Consider the following 21,896-nt stretch of genomic DNA (forward strand, 5'->3'; position numbering starts at 1 on the left):
CTTGTTCACGCTTTCTCTCTCTTTTGCTTACCTAGTTTTTTTTGTTTTGTTTTTTTGTATCTTAAAAAAGGGAAAGTTTACTAAAAATTAAAACTCTGTCACCATTTTTGTTTTCGTCTGTAAAAAAAAAGGGGCGATGTTATGCAGAATGTTTGTGCTGCCCTTGTCCATATCATGAAAGGGAGTGGGAAAAAGAGCAGCATCAACATCCTGCTCAAAATGTCCTTATGTGCTCCACGGAGGAAAGAAAGTTACATGGGTTTGGAACAAAGTGAGGGTGAGTAAATGATGACAGATTTTCATTTTTGGGTGAACTATCCCTTAAAAAGCGAGCTCTACTCAGAAGAACATTCTCCAGCATAGCACATACACTACAACCTCATGAATTTGTAATATTGTAACGTTCACAAATCCTTTGACGTTGGATGCCATTCACTTCTCTCGCTCTATTTATCTTCTCCTTGTCTGTTGTGAGAATACATTTATCAATTCCAAAATGTCTGTGCAGCCAGATCACCAATTATATATATATATATATATTAAAAAAAAAAAAAAAAACACTCCAGCTGCAAGAAAACACAATGTCTATTAAAATGCCTTTGGGTAGATTTGGAGCTGAGAGGCTGAATAATCTGATTTAAGGCAGGAATGACACACACATGAGTCCCCTCACATTTAAGTTCACCTTAAGCCAATTTACCTGCAATCAAAAGCCATTTGATTGGCAGCAATGGAAATTGCTGATAAATGGTCTCCATCAGGGACTATGACACTCCAGAGCTGATACATACATTAAAATGCCTTATCTTTCTCCTAGCGAATGCTGTTACACTCCACTGACTGCAGTCATGAACTATTCCAATGTCAGGCTCAGAATCCAAAGCTACTAGAAAGCCAGCCATTCCCAAAATTTCCAAAGACCCACATCACTAATGCTTTCAAACATTTACACTGACTATACTGACGTGCAGTATTGTATATCGTATTTTAAATTAGTTTTAAATATTATAGCTGTTTTTTTTTTTTTTCAAGTGTCACCAGGAATGAAGATCTACATTGATCCATTTACATATGAAGACCCCAATGAAGCTGTGAGGGAGTTTGCAAAGGAGATTGATATCTCGTGTGTGAAAATTGAGCAAGTCATTGGAGCAGGTAATCAATCCTCCAAACATCCAACAGTGTTTTACCATGAAGCTTTTCTTGTGCCTTGACCTAAATAGCAATCCACTTGTCTTTATCCAAAGGAGAGTTTGGAGAGGTGTGCAGTGGAAACCTAAAGCTCCCAGGAAAGAGAGAGATGTTTGTGGCCATCAAAACACTGAAGTCAGGTTACACAGAGAAGCAGAGGCGAGACTTCCTGAGTGAAGCGAGCATCATGGGGCAGTTTGATCACCCCAATGTCATCCATTTGGAGGGAGTGGTGACCAAGAGCAGCCCCGTCATGATCATCACTGAGTTTATGGAGAATGGCTCATTGGACTCTTTCCTTAGGGTGAGGATTGTTGTGATGCAAACTATATAACCTAATTGAAAGCAGTGATAAATTAATCTTTATATATATTTAATATATATATATATATATTTATATAATATAATTTATAATATAAATATATAATACAAAATGTCATAATATACATTATAATATTGTTTTGCCTAAATTCAATTTTTTTTAGCATTTAAAACAATTGATTTTTGTTTGTTTTATTTTTAATTTATTTAGACAAAATAGTATTGAATTTTAATATCAGCCATTTATCATTTATTGTCCATTACATAATTATAATCTTATTAGAGTTGTCTAGGATTTTAATCTCATCCATCCCTAGTACTTCAAAATATACAATTCAAAATATGCAGGGCAATATGTGTGAACACTCATGGACAATGACTTCTTTGAAACAGACCTTCTGAATGAACTGATTCTTTATAATAATGTGGATTTCCCCAAGCAAACAAGAGCTCAGTAACATAAACATGCTTCAAATGCTGGTTGCATTGAAGTGATAATCTCACATCAGCAGGTGTGTATGCACATCACCATGCTGAACATCATACAAATGTTCACTCCTAATTTCTCATGCTGTCCATCAGGTAATTCTCCACAGGGTCTCTCTGTAATACCCAGCTTCCCCCTGCCGCAAACATCTACTCTCAGTATTGATTCCAGCTGTAGGACTGTTGTAATAAGCTCAATACTCTTCCATTCATCTCTACGGGTTGCCACACTAACATTTGCTTTAAGATGGTCTCTCTAAAGAATTCGTTGAATCGTTGCTCTGTGGTTAGTCATGGCCTCATTTCGCATTGGTCACGCTCTCTCGGCCACGTTCTCTGCATTACAAGCATCAGATGAGCGGTTTGTCTTATAAACTGAGCCGCCATATTTACTTCCATCCTATATCGTAGAACACACTGAATGATAAGAAAATTGTCCTTATTGTTTTAATTTGAAAACTCTTAGCATGAGGAAACATCTCTCTGCAGTTTCCCATAACAGCATCCATCCCTGCAGACGCATTTAGATGATTAACCGAGTGCAAAAACCATCCAAATCCCCGCTTACAGAACAGCGTGGGGGATGATAAGAAAATGGCTCTGTCAGCCTATGACTGGCACGCGTCAATTTGATTTCAACGCAGAGCTGATGTGGATAAAATAGGTGTCCGGATGCCTTGATTGCTGCTAATTGGCCTCACTGTGTATTGCGTCGAAAATATGCCTTTGATTTATGTAAATATGTAATCTTTGGGGAAGGAATGATTTATTTTGCTCATTAGTAAGACTTTGCCTCTGATCTATCATAAGAGAAAACTTATTTTATCCTTGACACATTGCTTTTCGGGGTGTTAGGCTCAGGAAGTGTAATTATCTGAAACATGAAACCTCTATGTTTATGTAGTTTAAACGAAGGCGAGTAAACAGGAACCAAACGACCCGCCATTTGTTAGATATTTGAAATGAATTTATTTCTTCTCACCACAATCAGATCCAGCTCTCGCTAACCTCTGTAATTGTGAGGTTCTGATGTTATTTTAGCTGTTTGGCCAGCCAGTTGTTTCGCTCGTGTTTATACTTGCACAGCCCACCCCATGACAGAACACACATGACCCACTGTGCCATAGCGTGAGGAAAAGATTGATGTCTGGTAATGAAAGTAGAAGTAAGAGTGAAAAATTACAACTAACACCTCATACATCAGGTTTACTCTGGGTTTAAATCACAATTCTGTTAAAACATTTGAAAAAGTCCAGCTAATGTGTTTTTGCTCTCATAACGTCAGTTTGGTGGCGTGCAGGAGCTTTGAAACGCCTCAGATCTTTGTGCAGCCGCACAATTGTGTTGTTTTTGCAAGACTGTCATCCATTTCTGACAGAACGCTGAATTCTTTGAAAACAACACATCTCTGTTGTGGCACCTCACTAAGACAGCTGATGACAACATTGTGTGTTAGTGCTGAAGTGCTAGAATATGAGTCTGATGAAGCTCTTGTAAGACAGTGAGGAGGGGGGGCGGGGGACTCTACGCTAACCTGTCGTTCTTGCATTGATCCAACTTCCAATATTGTTTTGTGGTGGATTAAGAACCATGAGAAGAGAGAGAAATTCAAAAAGGTATGCTGCCAAAACTTTCAAACAGATTTGAGAAACGTCAAACTGAAAAGTTAAGCACAGCTTCACAGAACCGGCAGCAAAGACATGTCTGAGAAGAAATGGCACGGATAGAATAATTCTCGTTTAATCGGAATAAAAAGAATGTTTGCTTGCTCAGACTGCAGATCCAAATAACTTTGGGGTGAAGAATCCCTCCAATTAAACTATAGGCAAACACTGTGAGCAGATTAGAGTGCCAGGCTGTATTTGCAAAGGATTTCAGCTTTATGAATAATGGATGCCGCTTAATTGCTGTGGAGGGTGAGGAGAAGTTCGATGAAGTCGACTTAACATGGGGGAAGGGTTTGAGCGTGACACAAGCAGTTTAGAGAAGGAATGGTTTGTATGCGACTCAGAATGAAGACATCGTATGGTTCTTTCATGCACCGTCTAATGCTTTCCGCCTCTCTCCACTTGACGCGTGCGTGTCTGTCCACACTGCGCCGGCTGCACTCGTCGTCTCTGATCGGAAGCTGAATGCTGCTTGCTTCATGGCTGTCTGCGGAGGGTCTGCAGATGAAGGCAGCTGCAAGCACAGCTGGGTCAGAAACTGCTGGACCTCCGAATGAGCAAAGGGCTTTTTGACCACCATGGTCAACAGCTGCAAGATTTGCCATGGGCCCACATTGATCATCGAATGTCTGATCTAGCATTGCGTAGCATAAACTCTACCAATCCTCACCAGAGTGTTTGCATAGCCAACCCAATCCGGGCTTGACTCAATGCATTGTGTTCGGTCTCTTATCCGACTGGGCACACTAGACATTAACTGTGATTTCCACAGCTTTACTCTTGTCTTAGTGCTGTTGTTTGGGATTTATAGGTTGCCCAAGAGAGATAACTGTAGCACAATTAAAAAAAAAAAAAAAAACTGTAGCACAATTTCATATAATATTTTTTTTACAAAAGCCTTGTATAAGAAGTTGGGCTGTGAATTGTTTTTAAGAAAATATTGTATCTAATTAATCATTTTTTTATTTTTTTTATTGTGATTAATAGACTAGAACTTGTAATCATAAATATATGTACACATTGAATCCTCAAATTAATGTAGAAACAACATAAAAGAAGAAGGTTTTAAATAATAAATGGTATATTTTTACTATCAAGGCCAGTATCGCTGAAATAAAAATAATTACATCATTTGAAATAATATAAGAAAGTCGTTTTTAACATTTAATAGGCCTAAACTTCAAATTATCACTGTTTTTGTTTATCATTTATTAATAAATCAATCGTATAATAAATCTTATTAGTAAATATTATAGCAATTTAGATAAACTATACATAGACATACACTAACAATCATAAAATAACTTACTATAAAAAGTCACATTTGCCTCTGCTTTTATTTAGTGTGAAATAACTCCAGATTATGTTTCTTTGTTATTGAGAATTATGAGTGCATTCTGTCCCTTTTTATACAATAATTTTCATGCTAAATAAATATTAAAATCACTACTTAAAACACTTATCTTTATGTCTTGACCCATTTCTATTCTGTACTTGTTTACAGCAAAATGATGGGCAGTTCACTGTGATTCAGCTGGTGGGCATGTTACGAGGGATCGCCTCTGGGATGAAGTATCTCGCAGACATGAATTACGTGCACAGGGACCTGGCCGCCCGCAACATTTTAGTTAACAGTAACCTTGTTTGCAAGGTGTCTGATTTCGGCCTCTCCCGCTTCTTGGAGGATGACACATCTGACCCCACCTATACCAGTGCCCTGGTGAAAACTCTTGTTTTATTTGATTTGCAAGTTTCATGTAAAATTGTGCTTTGATTTGTGATGATGTTTTTGATTTGGGTTTATACAGGGTGGGAAGATCCCTATTCGATGGACTGCCCCAGAGGCCATCCAATATAGGAAGTTCACCTCTGCTAGTGATGTATGGAGCTATGGGATTGTCATGTGGGAAGTGATGTCGTATGGAGAGCGGCCATATTGGGACATGACCAATCAGGACGTAAGTACCTAAGTGCTTACACTACTCTTCTAAAGTTTGGGGTCTGTAAGATTTGTTTAATGTTTTTGAAAGAAGTATTTTATGGTCAACAAGACTGCATTTATTTGATCAAAAATACAGTACAGTAATATTATGAACAATTATCACAATTTATTCCTGTGATGGCAAAGCTGAATGTTCAGCATCATTACTCCAGTCTTCAGTGTCACATGATCCTTGGATTTGGTGCTCAAGTAACATTTCTAATTATCAATGTTGAAAACAGTTGTGCTGCTTAATAAGCTGAATAAAAATATTTATTTCTATATTTCTATATTTATTTTAAAATAAAACGTACTAACCCCAAACTTTTCAATGGTCGTGTACATTTATTCTGTGGTTTCATGGTTAAGGAATTTGAATTCCTAGTTTTAAACACAGTCATACAATTCTTTTTACTTTAGTTAGTTATTCAAATCTTCCAATATCTGTTCCAACCTCATAACCTTTTCAAAGCTCCACATCCTCCATCTTTATTAAGTATAACCACCAATTTCTTATAAAACAAATTTTCAATAGAAGCAGTCAAACACTCATGCCAGAGACTATTGGTCGGTTGCCGTGTGTTAGCGCGTGATAGATGAGTGCTGTGCTGCAATGTTGAATCAGAGGCTAAGGTAAACAGCAGAGAGAGCACGTCGTAAATCTGCCCATGTGCTGCTCTGCTGTATGCAAGGCCAAACCTCAAACCCCAAACACTGCATGAGCGCTATCAGTCTTTGCAGATTGGCATCAGATTGCAGAAGACATAAGGATTTGCGTCAAGAAATCAAATTTTTGGGGTTTAAATAAGAGGTTTGGACTGTATTTGTGTTTGTTTTGGAACGTATGATCTTCGTGGCTACATCATGTGACATTGAGAGTGTCTTCAAGCTATTGTCCTTGTATTGTGTCAAAGGGGATCATTTAGTCTCTATATACATCTCTCATAAAGGCTACCACAAAAATTCACCTGTACTTCACACTCACTTCCTGATGAACAAAAAGACGATTTCACATGCAAAGCACGGTGCCACACTAAACATTCCCTGCCCTTGAAGACAGCTCCCATTTCTAGCATCCCTCTGGGTGGCTTCGAAAAGTCAAATTATGGGTCCAGATAATGAAAATAGTTTCAAATTGAAAGTGTGAACGCTAATGCGCTAAGAGGGAGCGCAGATCTCGCCTGTTATCTTATTAGCAGCTCCAGATAGCGTCGCGGTCCTCCCATCGGGCTGGCCGTTTGAGGCGCCTGAATGAGATTAATCAGGCCTTGAATGGAGTGCCGTAATGGCTACGATAATGAGCTGGGGAACGACGGGTCTCACTCGGGTCCTGCTAGCACTTTTCGCTTCATGGCCGTGCATCTCGTTCCTGGCCACCAAGGCCGCTTGAAGCATCCTGTTCCATTCAAATGTGACGATACATCCATCGGCTCAGTTCAGATAAACGCTCCATGTCTGTTTTGCACATTTAGTGACGCTACACAGTTAATTTGCTGGAGATGTATTTAAGTTTTATTTAAGTGACATTCCTAATTTCCTGTAACAACTTGCAGCACATTTTCCAAATGTACAATTTAGTCAGCGTGTATATTGCAGGCCATGTGTTAATCATATTTAATCTGACAGATGTTGCATGATTGGAAATGAGTAGGGCGGTAGGGAGCCAGACTCGGGCTGAAGGCTGCCAAAAAACTTAGTAACTCTACGACTGTTCTTTTTTCACATTTGATCAGTGAGGAAACGCATGCACTGCCAAATTGTTGTTATCAGCACCCTTATAATCAAGATCTATTAGCTGATTTTAGGAGGTATTTAGATAGCAGCTGACTGTGACCGCTTATTTATAGTCTGTGTGTGTGGTTGTGTAAGTGTGAACGGTGAGTGTGATCGTGTGTGTTTGTGGCCAATGACAAATGGCTTCCTTGTGTCCCCCTAAGACCCAGATAATGATCACAGTGCATTTATGAAGACTGCAGATCAATCCTCTGTCTCCTGCGGTGTTACAACCCCCCGCCCAGACGCTGGCTCGTATCTACCACCACCTGCCTTGCGCCATGCCGACAGCTCCTATCAAAACAATGTTTTATGGCAATACATTACATTTGTTTAAATTAAATTCATTTCAATGTATTACATTAAATGTTACAATTCCAAGAATTGACTTACTGATTAACAAACACCAGGCCCGAGAAACAATTAAAGATGTTAAGAGCGTGACCGCATGTTACGTAGTGATGCTTGTGCAGGCACCCTGAGTTCATATCTGCCTCATGTCATTTCCCGAAACCATCCCTCCCTCTTTCCCACTATCGTTTGTCACCTGCCACTGAAATTTTAATATATAGTGCTTGAGATGCATCAAGCGTATCTTTCTCCGCCCCTCTTAATAACAGGCTAGAGACCCTTACGGATCTGTGTCTCCCTCTACAGGTCATCAACGCCATTGAGCAAGACTACCGGCTACCCCCTCCCATGGACTGCCCGAGTGCCCTCCACCAGCTCATGCTGGACTGCTGGCAGAAAGACCGCAACAACCGGCCCAAGTTCAGCCAGATTGTCAACAACTTGGACAAGATGATCCGTAACCCCAACAGCCTGAAGGCCATGACTCCACTGTCATCAGGGTGAGTTAGAAAACATGCGGAATTCAGTTTTTTTGGATTATCAGAAGCAGATGAGTCGGTGGCTGTAAAACCTAGTGGGCTGCCCAGTCTGACATCATTTTAGTGCATCACTGGTGTGAAGGGTGTTTCAAAAGATATGAATCAACTAGGGCTGCAGCTAATCATCGGTTAATCGTGTCTGCGCACTATACAAGGAAAATATCTGCCAGTCAACTCACATTAAAGAAGTGAATAATTTGACATGCATGGAAAACAGTGGAGGATGCAGTGTGAACTTTTGTGGGGAAGTTGTCCTAAACACGAGAATGCGTCATATTAGGGGCTTCAAAAATTGGTTAATGCGACGTATGCGTGTGCCGTTTATTGCGTTTGAGACCCGTTTTCCTCAGCACATAACTTAAATGTTATCCTTATTTGTAAATATTAGTCATGCAAGTGGAAAAATGAATACGGTTTTAATTAAAATTATTTTGGGATTTTTTTTTTCATTGATGAATCGAATAAATAATCAAGATTAATCGATTATCAAAATAATTGTTAGTTCAGACCCTTAGAGCAACATGATGCTACCTTCTAAGATACCTTATTTTGAGAAAGCAACAGACTGAGTGAATATTTTTTTAAATGTGTTTTTCATTTTTAGGAAAAAATATCAAAAGTTAAATATATTTTACCAAATATATCTGTGCAATGTGGTTAATGCGTATTAGAGCTTCATGCTAACATAATATTCTGTTGTAATAAATTCACGTGTAGTGTGTTCCAAAACAGTCACCTGCAAGGTTTCAGCTCTCTAAGCTTTCAAACGGGGCATACGTTCAACACTTTGACTCATCTGACATAACTTGTGCAGTGTAGTGTGCAATAGTCATTACAATAAATCACATTTATGTAGAATGTCACAGAGATGTTTAAACAAGTTTCTACAGTATTTAGTTTATGGAGACATATTGCCTTTTTGTAAAAGAGTAAAGACACAGACGTGAAACTTTACACTATGGTATGCCATGGCAGCATCAAGGGATCGTAATGGCGTTTTCAGTCTAACCGCTGCACATACATAATACTGTATTGTTTGGAGAGGAGTGCAGATCCATCCATGTTATATGATATGTGTGTGGCTACAAAAACAGCTTTATTACTTGCTTTGAAGTTTCTTTTTTAAGGTATTTAGTACTTACACCCTCGCCATTACACTGAAGTGTATGTCTGTTTGCATGTGTCCTTTTGTGTGCGTCTCATATATTAGAGGGAATTTTCTACGCCTGACCTTTTGCCAGACCCGTCTCGCTCGCATCATTCAAGGCATATTTACAAAACCAAATGGAACATGACCTTAATAGAAATGTCTTTAAACAGCCTCCTTCTAAATTATTACCATACTGTTTTCAATCTGGGGTCAATGCTTTGGTTTAAGTTCTGATACCTGTGGTAGACTTTATTAATGCTGTCAGTTATTTCTTTTGGAATTGAATTGCTACGTACATAAATAAAATCAACTGGGTAAATAGATGGGTGATAGATCAAATCATTATTGAAAGCTTCAGGCGATCATGAACCTCAAACAATAGTAAAGCTGGTAGACGAAGTAACAGTGGGCAACACTCTAGTCAGTTTCTTGTGGACAAATGTAAAGTGGCCCAGTTTCTTCTGTCATCACACCAATGGTGAGAAGCTTTGGTTTTGCGCGATTCCCACCAGCTCTTTTTGCCTCGAGGCTTATATGCTACAGTAATGTTGCTAAAAAGTACAGTCATCTGGGGACATTAATTGCATTTTTTTTTTAAGAATTAAGCAGGGCAGAGGATATTTTGCACTTAAATTCTTCCCTAACATCTTTTTGTCCTCTCCAGAGATTGAATTATATTGACCCAAGAAATAATATAGCTCAAAAATCCCAAGCGTGTCACAATTGCCAAAAATATGCACAAGATTAGTTTTTTTTTTTTTTTTTTTTGCATTGATGATAATATGGCAAATAAATGTGAACCACATGTAGTTTAGGAATGTACCATGTACAGTAGGGGGATTTCAGTGTTTACTTGGTGGCTAAAGGCTATTTTTACTGCAACAGTGTGACTCATGTCTCTCTCTCTTTCTCATTGACTTCCAGTGTGCATTTGCCCTTGCTTGACCGCAGTGTGCCCGACTTCTCTAGCTTTAGCACTGTGGATGATTGGCTGGACGCTATTAAGATGGGCCAGTACAAAGACAATTTTGCCAATGGCAACTTCACCAGCTTCGACCTCGTTTCCCAGATGACCATGGAGTAAGTGTTATACCTACGAGAGAGAACAGCCTGGAATACAGCCATACTTTGATCACCAAGTCAGCAGAACCTCTAGGGGATCTTTTACTCCATAAGTGCTGACTATCAATTAATACTTTGGCTCTTTATTGCTTTAAGTTCACTGCACAATTTGGTATAAAATATAATATTTCATAGTATATAAAATACAAATATGTGTATATATACAGTATGTATGTGTGTGTGTGTGTGTGTGTGTGTGTGTGTGTGTGTGTGTATATATATATATATTTTTTTTTTCCTAGCATTCAAAAGTTTTGGGTCAGTAAGATAATAATAATAATAGTAATAGTAAAAATACTATAAATAATAATAGCCAATAAATTGACTATTAGCGGCAGTAAATACATATTTAATGTTACAAGAGATTTATATCCTGAATAAATGCTTTTTTTAAACTTAATTTTCATAAAAGAATCCTGAAATGTATCACGGTTTCCACAAATGCAGCCTTTGTGAGCATAAGAGACCTATTTCAGAAACAAAAAACCTTACTGACCTCAAACTTTTGAATGGTATATTATAAATATGTATTATACAAAAGTTTATACGTTAACCTAGATTAATACATGCTGTTAAAATGTAGTTCATTGTTCATTTATAATATTTTATGCATTAAATAAAGTTAAAGAATTGAACCTTATTATAAAGTGTTACCATTTATGTAAGTGACAGCCTTTTGCAGTGTAATGATAAATGCATAAGGCCATATTACGATTTCAGTTTCAATGTGATTGATTGTGTAGCTGTACTGTTCAATCTCCTTATTATCCCCTTTGTCCTTTTTCAAAATGAATTATCAAATGCAGTCTGAAATCATTTCTTAGTGATTAGACACAGTCTAGGTTTAAATTCAGAAATAAATATAGGTGTATTTCCTCATCTTTGTTGCTGGCTGTCAATCACAGTGGAAATGGGAGCCAGAGAAATCCACGCTTAGATTCCTCTCCTCTCCTCACCTCAACTGTTACCTAGCCAAACCAGACACACCGTGGAAACAAAGGAGGTGTTGTTGTTTCAGAGACGCTTGGATTGTGCAACAAACAGGATGATAGGGATAAAGGAATTTACCGGTTACTCAGTCTTGAACTAACATGCTAAGTTTACTTTGGCATAATGTGCTGAAGCCAGTGAATAAAAATGTGTTACTACAGCATTATGGTATCTGGCTTCAGAGTGCTCATGTTTAATCTCGCCTCTTTCTCTCTGTATGTTTGTACGTAGGGATATTCTCAGGGTCGGAGTGACACTAGCAGGTCATCAGAAGAAGATCCTCAACAGCGTTCAGATGATGAGGGCCCAGATGAACCAGATCCAATCGGTAGAGGTTTGACCACATGCCACGATTAGACTGGGAGGAGGACAAGAGAAGGCGGCGGAGAGCCAACGTGAAGGGATGGGGCGGCAACCACAGACCCTAAGCCTGATTTTCCTTCTGGACCACCTAGGATATGCACCTGCCCCCTCCTCTGAAAAACTCTCCTTCTCCATCTGTGACATCTGAATCCCCCATTAACCCCCAGACACCCTAATGGGCTCGACTCGGGAAAGCTGCGTCTGGAAAATATGGTCACAACACCTGATCGTTTAGCTTTAGCCGCCACCAATCACAGGATGACCATTCAGTTTGCCAGCAACTGGCTCCGCCCCCCTGAATTTTCCTCTTACTTTTTCCAATTTTATTCTTTTATTAATTTTTTTTGTTTTGTTTTGTTTTTATTGTCTTCTTTTTTTAAAGAGTTTTTTTGTAAAGAATTTTTAAAGCTATGAAAACAAGGAATCTATATAAATATATAGATTGGTGTAAACTTGCTGACTGAATATGTGGACTAAATCGAAAGGCTACCCTTTAAAAGGGCAATGAAGAAACAGGAGATAAAAAAAAAACTTCACCTCACAATACATGCTTCTGATTTTCTTTCTTATATTTTAAGAAAATCTTGAATAGAAAGAAAGACTGTCTGATTAGTGGATACACACGGGACAACCTGCGGGACCTTGATCCCTGTCCCCTCGCTGACCGCCGAGGGAAAAGTATGTGAACACCATGAAATGGGACTTCATTTCGGCAGCTGATACTGCCTTGAAGAAAATCTGAGACTTCAGTCATGTTGCCATTTAAATTACATCAACACAAACAAACAGACAAACGGAGAAAAAAAGTCGAAGTAGTAATCACAGTATTGAATTTCTTGGGGGAAGAAAAAAGAAATCTTTTACAGATGTCATAACAGTCTGCCAAATAGAGCATCATCCCTTTGTACCTCGTCCTGTACATATCAGATGCACTTGACGTTGTGAGGTCATCAGTACGAGCCTGATGTAGTCCAACATTTAGTTCCAGTTTCAGTATTAGATGGATCTACATTGACATTTGATGGATTTTCTTTCGTGTGCGTGTGCGTATATGGCTCGAGGGGGTCATCTTTTATATTCTTCCTCCTTTTTGTCATGGGCTAAGATTATTTAGTTTGAAAGACGGCATGCAATATTCTCCCCCACAGTTGCATAAAGAAATTTTTTGTGTGCTCTTTGCGTGAACTGCTTACAGAGAAGGACCCCGAGTGCCAGTATGGTGTGGTCTTCACATCATCAATGCTCTCCTTTTATGTTTGGATCCCTACCGTGTGCGTGTGCATGTGTGCGCTGTGCGTATGGAGCCCATGGAGCTGCAGAGCATGTGTGGTGGAAACTGATTTCACAGGAAGCTTGGATTTGATACACTTTGGAGATCACTGTGTTGATATGCTTATATTTTTGCCACCAAAATCATTTCTTTAAAAAAAAAGAAGATGTTTTATAATAAGGTGTTTAGGGGTTTTAATATCTGATAAAGTATGCCGTTAGAGGACATTTTCATAACAGGGAAGTGATTGTTCATTGTGAAGCATAGTTTTATATGAGGATATTGTTATTGTAGGACATATTTGAACTGGTTACATTCACCAATTGGGGCAAAGCTTAAATTTTACATCTAAAATGCTTATGATATTAAGCCGGAGTTTCATAGGACATTTAAACAACAAATCACAAACAATGACGGCTGTAAATGAGTGTGTATAGGTTTTGTTTTATTTTTGACAGAGAATACACCCGTAATTCCTACCGTTCTCCATGGTAAGGTACTTCCACGGTACTCTCTGAGATTTTTCACCTCCATGTCATAGACATAAGAACAATAAAACTCTGTATATAATATTCTGAAGCATAAACTCCCCCCTCAAAGAGGTTTTTCCTCAAAGCTGTGTTGGATTTTAGTGTACAGATTAATTTTTTTATGTGTTGTTGAAACTGAATGGAGAGTCGCTATTGTCAGTGTTTATTTTGGGCCTTTTCGTTTTGTACTAGGATGGGCTGAGAGATAAAAAGCAGCTGTAGAGATGAACGAGCCAGAGGCATCTTCATCCATGCAGGAGTGTCTGTGTGCGCGAGTGTGTTTGTGTGTGTGCACGTGCAGGTACGTCCATGTACCAGCATTAAGGTCACTGTGGTAAACAATAGACTTCTCGCTCTGTCGACGAGGGGCTCGCTTTATTCCATAACCTCAGGGTTGACATGCATCTGTTAAAAGCATGCAGTACTGTGAGGTCAGTTCGGTGTAGGTAAGGTCCACAGGCTGAATCTCAGAGTGCTGATGAAGTTCTAATCAGATGGTGTTGACCATTCTCTGTTCTTCCCATTACATAATGCTTCCATTAGAATGAAGATTCTGTCGCGCAGTGTTTGGGCAGGAAACACTACATCCAGCAGACAGGCCATGCCAGGTGTGAACTCTTGAGATGTGTAGTGATAAAAATCTAAAGGCTTGAGAGACAACCGCGTCTACCTTCCTCTGTGTCCAGAAAGAGGTAGGATTTAACTTTCCTATGAGCTTGACAAACTAAGTGGTTTTAGCTCTCAGTTCTTGGTAACTATTTCATCACCAGCAGGAGGATACAGGGAGAAAGGAAATGAATCTGGGCTTAACACCTTGTCCTAACCAGCAACGTGTAATTTGTCCGTCCACACTGAAAGCGATAAATTCAGTGCGGCACAATCACTGCCAGTGTTTCAGTTACACTACTGTTCTAAAGTTTGGGGGCGGTAAGGCTTTTTAATGCTTTTGAAAGAAGTCTCTTATGCTCACCAAAGCTGCATTTATTTGTTAAAAAATACAGTAAGCAGCAATGTTTTGAAATATCAATACATTTTAAAATAACTGTTTTCTATTTTTATATATTTTAGTAATTTATTCCTGTGATGCAAAGCTGAAATTTCAGCAGCCATTACTTCAGTCTTCAGTGTCACATGATCATTAAGAAATCATTGACAACAGTTGTGCTGATTCATATTTTTGTTAGGATCACATGATGAATAGAAATTTTAAAAGAACAGCATTTATCTAAATTACAATTTTTTTGTTACAATGTACAATTCTTAACTCTCACAGTCCTTGCTGAATAAGAGTAATAATTTCTTTAAAAATACTCTTTACTGACCCAAAACTTTACCTTGGTTGCTTTCAACAGCTGGTTAGGACAGAGTGAGTCTAGGAAGTGAGAGACAGAATATTCTCACATTATAAAATTTTGCCAGCGATGGTGCCACCAGCCATCTTTACCTGTCTGTCCAGCACACATCCTCTCAATATTTAATGGTTTCTCAGTGTCACTGCTGCAGTGTGAGACTAAGGTTTTGAATCCCTCAGCTTCCTCAGAATAACACTGTTTTCTGCGTCACCCTCCTTGGACAATCACTGTCACTCAAAGCTGCAGCAGAAACACAATGATCCACACGCATTGCTGCTGTATATCTAAAAAACTTGGACCTACAGACATTTAGAAGTTTAGTTTTCATGGCAGTAGCTCAGCAATATTTAAAGGTGCTGCCCGCAAGTTACGGCATGTTTTAAATCTGCCTAACAGCACCAGATTAACAGAGCTTTGAATGAAATCCAGTGTTGAAGGGATATCCTGTATTCCCGATCCTCATCTCCGTTTCCTTCCAATGAAATGTGTCGTTTCATAAGTATAGTTTCATGGGTCTTCGCTATTTGCAAAAAGACGTTTTTCTTGCAGTTTGGCAATGATGATCACATGAGTTTCTGGCACTTTGCATCGAGAGATCCGAAGGAACATTAGCAGCCAATGAGCCTTTCTGTTTTAAGATATTGATATGTTGAAAGATTATGACATGCTTGACGTTTGCTATGCATTTTCTTCAGCAAACCCGTATTTACATAGAAATATTTCATCACAACGATCTTATGTAATTCTGTTTTTCCACTGCATCTTTAACCGCTCAAGTTTGTTTCTCAGTAGGGGACTAATTACTTCATACGTCTCCTTCCCTCATTTGTCGTTTAACAGAACACTACGTAGACCACAGACAAATGAGATGTGGCGTCAAGAGTGTGAAAGAATGTCACGCTGAGTGATTTAAGCACTTCTTACTGTTTTTTTCTCATGGATTATCACCTTAAACACATAGTTTCTACCACAACACAGCTCTAGGCCTTTAAAAGTGCTGGGAAAGATGGTACGTAGACATTTTTTAAAACTGAGAACCCTTTTTGCTCAGATGGCTTGAGAAAATAACCAATAAGCTGCCATTATGTGGACATGCGAACTGCAAATGCTCCTTCTGGCAAGCTAAAACGTGATCAGCACAGAACCGTGCACCATTTAAAGCTTTTTGTTGAAAGCTGGGTGACAGCAAGCTGTGAACAGCATATGCTCGCAGCTACAGCCGCAGCATAATATCAATGCAAAACCATTATTATGATGATTATGTGCGACTGTGAACGTAAATACAAGCTGGTCTGGCCCGCTCTTATTGGTCCACATTTCTGCCTGCATCCTCCAAATATGGTGGGAAGTTCTCAGATAGAAAATGGCTTCCTGAACCGAGCTGTAGTGCCTGTAGGGCCGCAGCACCCTCTGGTGTTAGGAAGACAGTAGTGCATTCTTCCGCATGTCTCTCAGCCCTGGTTTTCATTAGGGGCAGCAGACTTTCTCTCTCTCTCTCTCTCTCTCTCTCTCTCTCTCTTGGCTAGCACCTGGACACCTGGACCACTGTGACAGAGATTTGAGGTCCTGTTTCGCTGTATAAAATGTACATTTGACTGTAACCCTGTGAATGATGTAACAATTTCATTATTTGTAATATTGTTATTGGTTTATTTTCTAAAAATTGAAAAAAGCCCAACTTGACTCTCCTCATTAAAAAATGAAATGAGATCTGTTTTACAACGTTCTGTGTTTTGTGTTAGCCTCAGTTCTTGTTTTCCTAATAGCACATTGCGTTAGCAATGCCAAAGTCGTGGGTTGAATTTGAATTCATAATACTAAAAATATACAGCTTGAAAGAAGTGTAGTTTGCTTCAGATAAAAGTGGCAACAAAATATTTAAAGAAATATTCCAGGTTCAGTATGTTTGCTCAATCAACACATTTGTGGCCTAATGTTGATTACCAGAAAAATATATTTCTATTTATTTTCTTAAAAAATATATTGATTAAAAAGTTTATTTTAAAATGTAATTAGTAAAAAATAAAATAAAAAAAAAAGTAAACTAACGAAATAATCAAAATAAATAATAATTTACATGATCAAACTAAGCTATCTTCACATGGACCAATTATTATGTGATGAACAAAATGTCTAATCAACAGTGTCGTGGCATAATGTTGTTTACCACAAAACATACTACAATTTCCACTTGTCCCTCCTTTTCTTAAAAAAAAAGATTTAAAAATTATTGTAAAATTAAATGGTGTTTAAAAAACCTATATACATTTTTTTAAATAGTTTTGTTCCCATCAAGTTATCTTTCAATGATATTTCAAAATGTCTAATCAACATCGTTTGTAGCACACTGTTGATAACCACAAAAATTAAGTGACTTAAATAAATAATAATTCTGGGTTACAGTAAAGCACTTACAATGGAAATGAATAGTGCCGTCCGTATTGAATCCGTCAAAATTAAAATACTCACTGTTTCAAGAGCATAGCTTCAAAACATAAGCAATATGTGCATTAAAATTATTTTTAGTTAGAGAAAAGGGGCTCAGTAACATTTTCTTTACAACTTATTCACAATAACAATGCAATAAACCTTATATTGATTATTTAAAACAGCATTACAGCTAAAATAATACAGACATTTGATCAGAAGAATGAATGTAAGTGCTTTTATAAAATTAAACTTCACATTTGCTGCCCCATTCACTTCCATTGTAAGTTCCTTACCATCACCTCAATTTTGGCCAAAATTATTTTTTATCTACATTACTGATTTTAATTTATACTCAACCTGGAACATTTATTTCAATCTTTTAAAGACCCAGTTGTAAAATCACCCTGAAGACAGGAGTAAAGTGAAATATCTCCTTAAAAAGTTCACATTAAATGCATTTATACGCCCCAAATCACCCCTCATAGTACTGGCCTTTATGCTACAGCCTTTGTGCTGATGTTCCTGTAGGGTGTTTGGGTTTTCACAAAGTGCACTAGTCTGCACTCCCCCTCCTGCTGTTCTCTCTGACCGGATCCCAGTGTCTCCTCACAGCTCGCCCCGCTTCGGAGGCCTCGTTAACGGGCAAATGTGTGAAAGCCCCGCGACCTCTCGCTGACCTCGCCGAGACTGGCAGGCGAAAAAAAACGCGGCTCCTGCGAGGAGAAGTTGGAGTTCAGGAGTTCAGTGCACAACCCGCTGTCAATCCAACAGTTCTTCTCATCTAATCCCGACCGCCTTTGCTTCCCCCTCCTTTACGCCCTGTTAACCACTGCCACCACGGGGTCAGCGGGAATAGCACCAGCGCCAGACCCTCAACAGAACGGGACCAAAAACCCAACAATCATCTTTCGCTGGAAATGCACATGAAAGTGATCAAACTCGACGTGAATGCCCAGAAATATCTAGATTAATGGAAACGTCCCTTGCTTTTTCATTCATGGTCATGACGATGATGATGACCGGAATAGTTTGCACTCACACATCATTGCTTTCGAATCACATTTTTAAAAGATCATGATGTGGTCATGCTAAGGGGAAAAAAAAAGGAAACTACAAATCTATGTAAACAGTGGCCATGTGTGCGATTCACTTATTTGAAGGGCCGCTAATGTTCATTGTTCCACATATGCGATCGGCAGAGATTTAAAAGAGTATCAGGTCAATCAAAGTGCAATCAGTGAGCTTTCCAGGTCGTGGCGTGTGCAGATAACTGAAACACTGGCTGAATCTGATGGCCAAGTCGTACTGTGAATATCCATCTATCACTAGTGGAAGCCATTTGGAGCGGATCGTTTGTTCTGGCTTTGTTCTGGTCGTGTATATTTTAGTTGAATCATCCCATGCTGAGAAGGCTTACTTCCTAACATTTCTCATATTTGCACTCTGTCAGTACAAATATTATACAGTCAAATATTAGAAATGCCATTCAAATGAGCCATTACAGAGATTGGTTGCAGTGTGAGCAGTTCAAAAAGACCACTTGAGCTCACGATGACAGCTTTTCACTTCGGGAAAACATTACTCATGTTAAATCATGTTGTGTGAAAATATAAACAGAACTATGATAGTCTTGATAATAAAGTCTGACCCGTGATGTTACTTTAAGTTTTCATTTCATGGCGTAAAAGTAATAGTTCATGTAAATATTGAGATATATATATATATATAAAGATATGGAGGCAGGGGGATCACATTTATAGTCATAGAGAATATAGCAAAATATATGCAGAGAGAATAATGATTTGAAAATATAATTTATATTAGTTTTGTTAAAAATATTTACACATCCTTAAAACGTTTTATTCCCTTTCTGCCAATGTTTCAAGAACAAACGTTACAAAATAATCTTTATCTCATTCAAATTTGAATCTCAGAAAAAGGATCTTTGTTTTAAGGATTATTAGATATTTTTTCATCAGTATTAAACCTGATGAAAATACTTGCAGTATACCTGGAATGATTTTTTTAATTTAATTTAATTTATAATATTTAATAATTCTGTGATGTTTAATATTTTGTAATTACTTCTGAAAAAATCAGAATACTAATATTTCTGAAATACTTAACTAATATGAATAATGTTCTATTTAGCCAGATGATGTTTGTGATATAAATTTCATAAGAACATTTCAGCTTAGTAATTACATTTAGAAAATATTCGATTCATGAGACCTTTTTAAACCATTAACTTCCACAGATTCCCTCAGCATTGGGACAGTTATGACAGGCATGGAAGCTTTTTGCCAGATTGCTGTCAAATTGTTGATTCAGAATCCTTGAGACGGTGTGTGAAAGAGCAGTTCCTCACATATGGAGACTGGAGTCTAAAATTCATCAGTAGGCTACTGGAAATGTTCACTTGGAATGTGTGCTTTATTTTGCTTTGGACATTTGCCTGAAATACAAAATATTTATATAAGACTCTCATCATGAGGTAAGTTTTATTATTATTATTATTGTGATTGTTATTATTCTTATACTAATTATTACTATTATTATTTTTTCTCTAAAATATTTTGATGACAAATTATCCAATTTGTTATCCAAAATGTTTATCATTTTTAAAATTCCTGACACTGTCTGTTAAGATACAAATGCTCCAAAAAAAAAAAAAAAAACTATTTTCCTCTAAATAGATTCATTATTGTTATTATTATTATTTGTTGTTGTTTATTTGTTGTGTGTGCAGTGACCTTGAGCTTTTGGAAAGCTATTTATACATTATTATTATTATTTGTTGTTGTTGTTGTTTATTTGTTTGTTTGTACAGTGATCTTGAGCTTTTGGAAAGCCATGTTGTTGTTATTATTATTTGGTGTTGTTGTTCATGTTCTTTTTGTTGTTTATTATTTGTTGTGTGTAGCATTTTTGAAGCATTATTATTATTATTATTATTATTATTATTATTATTAATAATAATAGCATATCTAACTCTTTCAAACATTCTCTTTTGTATTATTTGTTTGAATTAATACAAGAGTTAGATATGCTATTTTTAACCTTTTCTTAAAATAAATATAAATTAAAAAAAAAACTTTAGAAACACATTTTTAAATATTATTATATTATATTATTATTAGTTTTTAGAATTAGATTTTTCAATCAACTTTGTATACACGCAAATATGGAAAAATACAAATGTTTTGACCGCAAGGGTCATTAAATATTGCAGTGCTTGCATTACAAATGTCAGCGGTGTACAATACTTTGCCATTAGAAGAAACAGAATAGTTTTGCTAAAAGGTCATAATGTTCCGAGTATATAATTCAGTGTAATATGTATTCATGTAATAATACACTGCAGTACAGCTGAACTAGTCATCATTTGTGTAATATAACATTCAATGCATAAATAATTTACAATGTTCTTTTCCGAGTAGTCCAGTTAAAGTGAATTATTGAGCAGTTGGAAGTATTTTCGTAATTGTTTTAGGCAAAATCAAACAATTTCCAACCAACTAACAGATCTGCGCACGGTCAGTTCTCATTTCAGTAGCAACAGCCATCAACAGAAGCAGTAAATGTTCTTCAGGCTTTATGTGGAACAGACCCACAGGGAATGTATTTGCTTCCATTTTACAGCATCATGGATAGGATTAAGATACGCACAGGCGAAAATGAAGATGTATTTAAAGAGGTCTGCCGTTTGCTGTTTCAAAGCACATTCCTTTTGAGAGCCACCATTTTTAAACACTTAAAACCTAAAAGATCTTTGATGGTTCTCTGAGATAGATGATCTGGAGAGCTCTTCCACCCCACAATTACCAGAGATCATTTGCACATCTCTCTAACTTTAACCAAAGACCTGAGCCTTTTGAAGGTCTGTGGAGGAACTTAATGCAAGACAGAGATCCAAAATGCTTTGAAAATTTGTCCCAGACACACACCATTTGCCAGCCAGAGAAAAAAAAAGGGAGGCAGTGAGATACAGTACAGTGATGATGTTCATAATAACTGAATTATCTTCTTTTTTCTAAAGCAGAATTGGTGAAGGATGGAAATGTGAGAATGATAATATGTTAGTATTCAGCACATGTGAAACATTACAAACTGAGGTAAGGCATTATAAATGCTTTAAAAAGGATGGAAATATGTCAGTTGGTATTAAACAAAATAGAAAATGACTTGCATGATTTGTGTATTAATGAACACAGAATGTAATTTGAGGATGATTTCAAATGCATAATTTAGGTCAGTGTCTGTACAATTACAGTCAATAGCATTAGATATAATGCCAGAAATGGGGGCTATAGAGTGTCCATGGAAACATTAAAACAAATAAATAATAAAATAATATTAAACCAAATAAATAACAAATAT

General features: G+C 37.5%; 1 protein-coding gene across 2 annotated transcripts in view; it reads left to right on the top strand.

Moving 5' to 3' along the window:
- Positions 1-16,800, top strand: part of ephb2b (eph receptor B2b) — a 160,904-nt gene extending 144,104 nt beyond the window's left edge. For both annotated transcript variants that reach the window (XM_079856698.1, XM_079856697.1), the window contains 7 exons: positions 1,033-1,155; positions 1,248-1,495; positions 5,170-5,385; positions 5,474-5,623; positions 8,077-8,270; positions 10,384-10,539; positions 11,803-16,800. In XM_079856698.1, coding sequence (XP_079712824.1) covers positions 1,033-1,155; positions 1,248-1,495; positions 5,170-5,385; positions 5,474-5,623; positions 8,077-8,270; positions 10,384-10,539; positions 11,803-11,911 — 1,196 coding nt within the window. In that variant the 3' untranslated portion in view covers positions 11,912-16,800. The remainder of the gene's footprint in view (positions 1-1,032; positions 1,156-1,247; positions 1,496-5,169; positions 5,386-5,473; positions 5,624-8,076; positions 8,271-10,383; positions 10,540-11,802) is intronic.
- The last annotated feature ends 5,096 nt before the right edge of the window (positions 16,801-21,896 follow it).

This window comes from Squalius cephalus (assembly GCF_949319135.1).
Source record: "Squalius cephalus genome assembly, chromosome: 22".
NCBI lineage: Eukaryota > Metazoa > Chordata > Actinopteri > Cypriniformes > Leuciscidae > Squalius > Squalius cephalus.